General features: G+C 52.7%; 1 protein-coding gene across 1 annotated transcript in view; it reads right to left on the bottom strand.

Annotated features, from left to right (window-relative positions):
* The window catches only part of RYR1 (ryanodine receptor 1 (skeletal)), a 164,972-nt gene that overhangs the window by 53,792 nt on the left and 105,054 nt on the right, over window positions 1-6,126 (bottom strand). Inside the window, exons 77-84 of the mRNA XM_011952520.1 lie at window positions 5,449-5,500; window positions 5,254-5,319; window positions 3,324-3,423; window positions 2,923-3,002; window positions 2,751-2,827; window positions 2,074-2,147; window positions 1,387-1,404; window positions 200-280 (exon numbers count right to left, since the gene is read on the bottom strand). Of these exons, the coding sequence (XP_011807910.1) occupies window positions 200-280; window positions 1,387-1,404; window positions 2,074-2,147; window positions 2,751-2,827; window positions 2,923-3,002; window positions 3,324-3,423; window positions 5,254-5,319; window positions 5,449-5,500 (548 nt within the window). The remainder of the gene's footprint in view (window positions 1-199; window positions 281-1,386; window positions 1,405-2,073; window positions 2,148-2,750; window positions 2,828-2,922; window positions 3,003-3,323; window positions 3,424-5,253; window positions 5,320-5,448; window positions 5,501-6,126) is intronic.

Genomic DNA, 6,126 nt, shown 5'->3' with positions numbered 1-6,126 from the left:
GCCTCCCAAACTGCTGGGATTACAGGTCTGAGTCACTGTGCCCGGCCTCCAGAGAGATTTTGAAGCTAGGTGGATCGACACTGGCTGGAGAGTGGCCATCATTGATAGGGGGAGGAGGGGTTGGACACTAACTCAGGCAACCCTTCTGTACCCGCCCCAAACCTCGGCTTCCCCTCCACCCCACACCCCTCCTCCTCACCATTATTGTGCCCCTCACAGAGCAATTGTAGGAACCGGAACAGGTCTTGTGTGAATTCATCATCCGCCATGACCTTCTCTCCTGGGTGGAAGGGAGGGGACAGGGCCCAGGAGGGGTCAGATGCGCCAAGACACAGCGCACACATGCACAAGACCCATGCACACTGCACACACATGCACAAAGCATGGGGGTGCTGGGAGGAGTAGCCGCCACTCCAAAGACACTGTGAGGGCCATGGGCATCCATGATGCCAGGTGGTCTTGACCTCAGATCCCATGACATCAGCAGATGGAGACCCGAGGGGCCCTGAGTCATGAAGCTGAGGCCTCAAGTGTCTTTCTACATCAGTGCCCTCTGATGTCACCACTTGTGTTACATTCGGGAGTGTCTGCTGACCTAGCAGACATTCAGGCAGCTGGTAATTCCCTCAGCCCCCCTTCAGGCCGTGGAGGTTAATGGATTATGGGGGTTTGGGTCACCTTCACACAAACGCTCTGGGCAGGGGAAGATTGGGCTGGGATAAGGGATGGAGATTGAAAGCCAGCCAATTGGCCCAGATGCCTTGAAAGCAGCCAATCCAGGAGTAGCAGAGGGGAGGTGTGTAAACAAGGGCCAATCAGAATGGGCATCTGAAAGAAGCAAATCATGGTGGGCAGTAGGGGAGGAGGCTAGACCGCAAATGGGCCAACCAGAGCAGGCGCAGATGAGGCAGGCGCTGAGGGGGCAGGCGCACACCAATCAGAGTGGATGCCGGAGGCAACCGATTCGGTTGGTGGGTGGGAAACGCTGACCGACCAATCTGAAGTCGGGGCGCAAAGAGCAGAGTAGGTGGGAGTGGGGATCACTCCACACTGGGACTGTGAATCTGGGTCTGGAAGTCCAACAATGTCCAGCTGGAAAGAGATCTTTGCCGTGTTTTCTAGCTTCTGTTTTACACATGGGGAGAGTGAAGTTTAGGGAACATAAGAGGCTTGTTCACAGGCCCATGTATTCTCAGTGGCTGGTCTGGGACCTGAATCATGCTCCCCAGACTCCTGATCTCCAGGTTTTGCACTGGCAGGGCGCACCTGCCGAAGTCCCTCCCTCCCCTCCACGTCCCAGATCCTCAGCCCCCAGGTGGAGGGGCGGACGGGGTTAGGAGGTGTGGGTGGCAGCAGCACAGCACAGGGGTGGGCTGGGGGAATTACCGTTCTGGCGATTGATGACTGGGGCAGCCAACAGGATGGGAGGAGGAAGCAGGAGAAAAGAGAGAAAAAGAGAGGGAGACAGAGACCGCAAACACACACAATGACAGGGACAAAGACACAGAAAGACACACACAGAGAGAGGAACAACCCACAGAGAGAAAGGCAGAGTGATAAGGAGACAGAAGGAAGTGGATTAGCAAGGAAGGGGATAGGAAATGAGGGTAAAAGCAGAGGGAATGAAAGAAGAGGATGGAGAGGGAGAGAGAGAGATGAAGACGTAGAGGTGGAAAGGCCGGAGCGAGGATCAGGGTAGAAAGGTTAGACACGTCACAACACGGCAAAGAGGAGACGTGATTAACCCGGATTAGGGACATTAATAAGAGAACAGCAACCATGGCGTGACATTTGGGCACGTGGAGGGTGGGGTCCGTGTGGTGATGGGTGAGAACACAAGACAGAATGACTTCTGGTCGGCAGGGGGAGGTGGGTGGTGGACATGGGTAGGGAGACCCCGGAGGGGGATGGAGGGGGTGGGACTGGGGGACCATAGCAATGGGAGGGACCCGAGGGAGCCCTTGGGAACTAGTGTCTTGGAGGAAGGGAGCTCTGGGCAATGGTGGGTGGGGATGGGTGGCGGGAATCCCGAAAGATGTCCCAGGGAGAGGGAAGCCCAAGAGAGGGCCTCACCAGTGCCATCCTCGTTCACCATGCCCAGCCCCTCGGCCTTGTTCTGTCTCTCAAAGGCATTGAGATCCAGTACGCTGAGGAAAAGAAAGGAAAGAGGGGGGTGGATGTGATGAAGCCTCTGCCTTCCTCTCTTCCAGGGCCTGGCAGCTCCCAACCATGGTAGGCTGGAGAGCCACAGTATATCATGTATGCACTGAAATCAAGAGGAAGCAGATGTGAAGAGCTGGCAGAAGCTAGGATATAAGGTAGGGCCAGGATGAACCATGTGCAAGCTAAAATAATGAAGAACCAGAAACCACCCATTTAGCAAAAGCTGCAGAGGGTAGGAAAAGTCAGCTGGCAGCAAGAGACGAATAAAGGCAGACAACAGTAGAGGCATATTAAGAGGCGTCATCAGAGAGCTCCTAAATCTCCCTGTCAAGTTCCCCTTGAGTTCTCAAGTTTTTGGTTCCACTGTCTGGAATCCATAATGTAACTCATTCTTCAAGCCTATGACATTTTGCTTTCCTTATTGTTCTACATTAATTCTTACAATAAATTCCCTGTTATCTGAGCGATTCTGAGTGAGTACCTTTCCCTGGACTGAAAGAGCAGAATCAGAACCGGAAATGGTACCAGGAGCGGGGTGGCAGTGGTACCAAACAGAGCTTAACAAGAAGAGGTCCACTCAAACCTACCTGCATGTTTGCATCAGTGCCTGGATACTCTGGAAGAAGCCAACCTCCTTCTTGTCCTTAAGATAATCCAGCATTTTCTGCAGAGGGTGAGGCAGGGGAGGAGGAACTGGGAATCACACAAGAACCTCCCACCCCTCTTTGCCTTCCTCGTTAGTCCCTTTTCCTCTGTTACCTGCTGGACCTCAGCATTGCCTCCATTGAGAATGGAGATGCCCAGCTTCAGGGTGGAGGACACCATCGCACCTGTCTCTCCTGGAGGGAGTGGGAGACAAAAGATGGTCCACCCAGTTGGAAGGCAGTGTGTTCCACCCCACCACAAAACAGCCATCCCAAAGGATGTGAGAAACGGGATGTAAGAGTGTGCCAAGGTGTGCATGCAGGGGTGATCGTGATTGAAGGATGAGTGAGAAATTGCAAGGCAGGTATGCAAGGGGAAGCTGCAAGGGCTGGGGTGTGCGTGCAAACCACAGGCATGGAGGGGTGGCAAATGGGTCCACAGGAAATGCGTGAGCCGGGAAGAGTGAGGACAGGATGAGTGCACTCGGAAGAGCACAATGCACATGTGAGGGGCACCTTTGCAGGCACTGATCATCTGCAGCACCATCTCGGCTGCCCCCCGGGTGTGCAACCGTGCTTGCTGGTATAGGAGCCGCTGCTTCTCCATCTCTTTCTCCTGGGCAGGGAGGCAGACCCATGGGGGCAAGTCCAGGCTTTCCAGCCCAGCCTTTCCCCCTCACATTCTCACTTCTGCCCTCCCTGTTCCAGCTACTCCTTCAACCATGAGCTCCTTCCATCCCCTGGGGCTCACACCCTTGATATAGCTCCTGTACCTAGCATGGGGCTAGGCATAGGGCAAAATCCACATAAATCAGAGCTGGGCATGCAGCAGTCTTAACCTGGGCCCATAGGCCTCCAGGCCATCTGTGAACTTGGATGATGAAAAGTTACATCTTTATGTTTTTCACCCTTTAACAGAAATGCAGCATTTCCTTCCTTTATGGATAAAACCATAAATCACAGCAATATTAGCAAAACCTGTGGTTTTGTCACCAACAAAAATCGCAGATGTGGCCGGGTGCAGTGGCTCACGCCTGTAATCCCAGCACTTTGGGAGGCTGGGGCGGGGAGATCACGAGGTCAGGAAGTCAAGACCATCCTGGCTAACAGGGTGAAACCCCGCCTCTACTAAAAATACAAAAAATTAGCTGGTGTGGTGGCAGGCACCTTTAGTCCCAGCTACTTGGGAGGCTGAGGCAGGAGAATCGCTTGAACCAGGGAGGCGGAGCTTGCAGTGAGCCGAGATCGCGCAACTGCACTCCAGCCTGGGCGACAGAAAAAAAAAAAAATTCACAGATGTTTCCATACCACATTATTATTAATGTATATTCCATATCACATTATTACTGCAGAATTAGAACCATTTCCTATTCAAATTCTGCTCTTCTGGTCCAGGAAGAGAGACTCATAATGGCTCAAAGATGTCTTTAAATATCACTTATGTTCATCACTACTTCTCAATTATAGAGGCTGCTGGATCCATTGCTAGATCTTTTTTTTTTTGAGATGGAGTCTCATTCTGTCACCCAGGCTGGGGTGCAATGGCGTGATCTCGGCTCACTGCAACATCCACCTCGTGGATTCAAGCTATTCTCCTGCCTCAGCCTCCTGAGTAGCTGGGATTACAGGCACGTGCCACCACGTCCAGCTAATTTTTGTATTTTTAGTAGAGATGGGGTTTCACCATGTTGGCCAGGCTGGTCTTGAACTCCTGGCCTCAGGTGATCCACCCGCCTTGGCCTCCCAAAGTGCTGGGATTACAGGTGTGAGCCACCGCGCCCTGCCTTAGATCTTATTTGATAGGTTAACAATGTGCAAATACTACTGGATCACAAATTCATTTTTAAAATATTTTGATAGCTATTCAATACTTGTTTCCTCTGCTATGAATTCATTTTATACATTTAAAAATATGATCCTGAGAAAGTCTTCACCAGGTGCCAGAAGGGACTCTGGCACAGAAACAGTTAAGAAAACTATGAAGTAAATGCTTGCTGACTGTCTCAATGAATGAATGGATCAGTGAATTGCACATTTCCTAGCTCTTTCTTGCTGCCTGGCCTTGGCATATACTATTCTCCCTATGTGGAACATTTTTCTCTTTTTCTTCAACTGGCCGGCTCCTTTTATCCTTCTGCTCAGAAGTCCCTTCCTCCGAGAAGCCCTCCCTGATACATTTTCCTGCAGGCTGGGTCAGGCACCTTGCTTGGGCTGCTGTATCCCCACGAGGTTCCCCCATCATCATCCCAGCTCTGACCCCTCTGCCTGAGCTTCCCCCATGACCACGGTGCATACCCTGTGGTGTTAGTTTGGCTGGTGTTATCTGCCTCCCCAGTGGGACTGACTTGGTCACTGCTGTGTCCCCAGAGCTTTGCTGAATGAATGGGAGATGACTGCAGTCAGGGTCCCCCATCCCTTCCCTCCAGGACCTCCTGAGCCCACCTACCTCAAAGGAGACCTCAACCTCCTCTTCACTTTCGCAGTTCTCCCCTCCCTCCTCCAGGTGGCAGCTCTGAGGAGGGGGCATCAGTTAAGGGATGAACAAAGCAGACCCCTCCATCCCGCCCCAGCCCTTTTTGTGGACAAGCACTGCAGGTGGGGAGAGGGAAACCTGCCCCAGATGAGGTGGGTGGGGCCTCACCTTTGCCATGATATCGGCATAGGCCATGTACAGGTAATCCTCGTCCAGTTTGCTGGGGAAGTAAGCAGGGGAGTGGTCAGGACCTGGTGGAGAGGACGCCCATCTCATAAGAGCTTCTGGGCTGGGCACGGTGGCTCATGACTGTAATCCCAACACTCTGGGAGGCTGGGGCGGGCAGATCACTGGAGGTCAGGAGTTTGAAATGAACCTAGCCAACATGGTGAAACCCCATCTCTACTAAAAGTACAAAAAAATTAGCTGGGCATGATGGTGTTTGCTTATAATCCCAGCTACTCCGGAGGCTCAGGCAGGAGAATTGCTGGAACCCAGGAGGCAGACGTTGCAGTGAGCTGACACTGCGCCACTGCACTCCAGTCTGGGTGACACTCCATCTCAAAAAAAAAAAAAAAAGCGCTTCTGGTTTCCTTTGGAGGGCCAACCCTCCCCATACTCAGGCTGTGTGGCTCAGGTGGCTGGAGTGGCCATTGCCAGGGTGGCTTATGACAGATGCATGGCCGATGAGGACTTTTATCTGTGTGGCCACGATGACAGGTAAGAAATGGTCATGTTGGCCGGGCGCGGTGGCTCAAGCCTGTAATCTCAGCACTTTGGGAGGCCGAGACGGGCGAATCACGAGGTCAGGAGATCGAGACCATCCTGGCTAACACGGTGAAACCC

This window comes from Colobus angolensis, unplaced genomic scaffold (genome assembly GCF_000951035.1).
Source record: "Colobus angolensis palliatus isolate OR3802 unplaced genomic scaffold, Cang.pa_1.0 Scaffold34, whole genome shotgun sequence".
Classification (NCBI taxonomy): domain Eukaryota; kingdom Metazoa; phylum Chordata; class Mammalia; order Primates; family Cercopithecidae; genus Colobus; species Colobus angolensis.
Note: the sequence above shows the minus strand (reverse complement) of the source record. Positions and strands in the feature narration are given on the sequence as shown.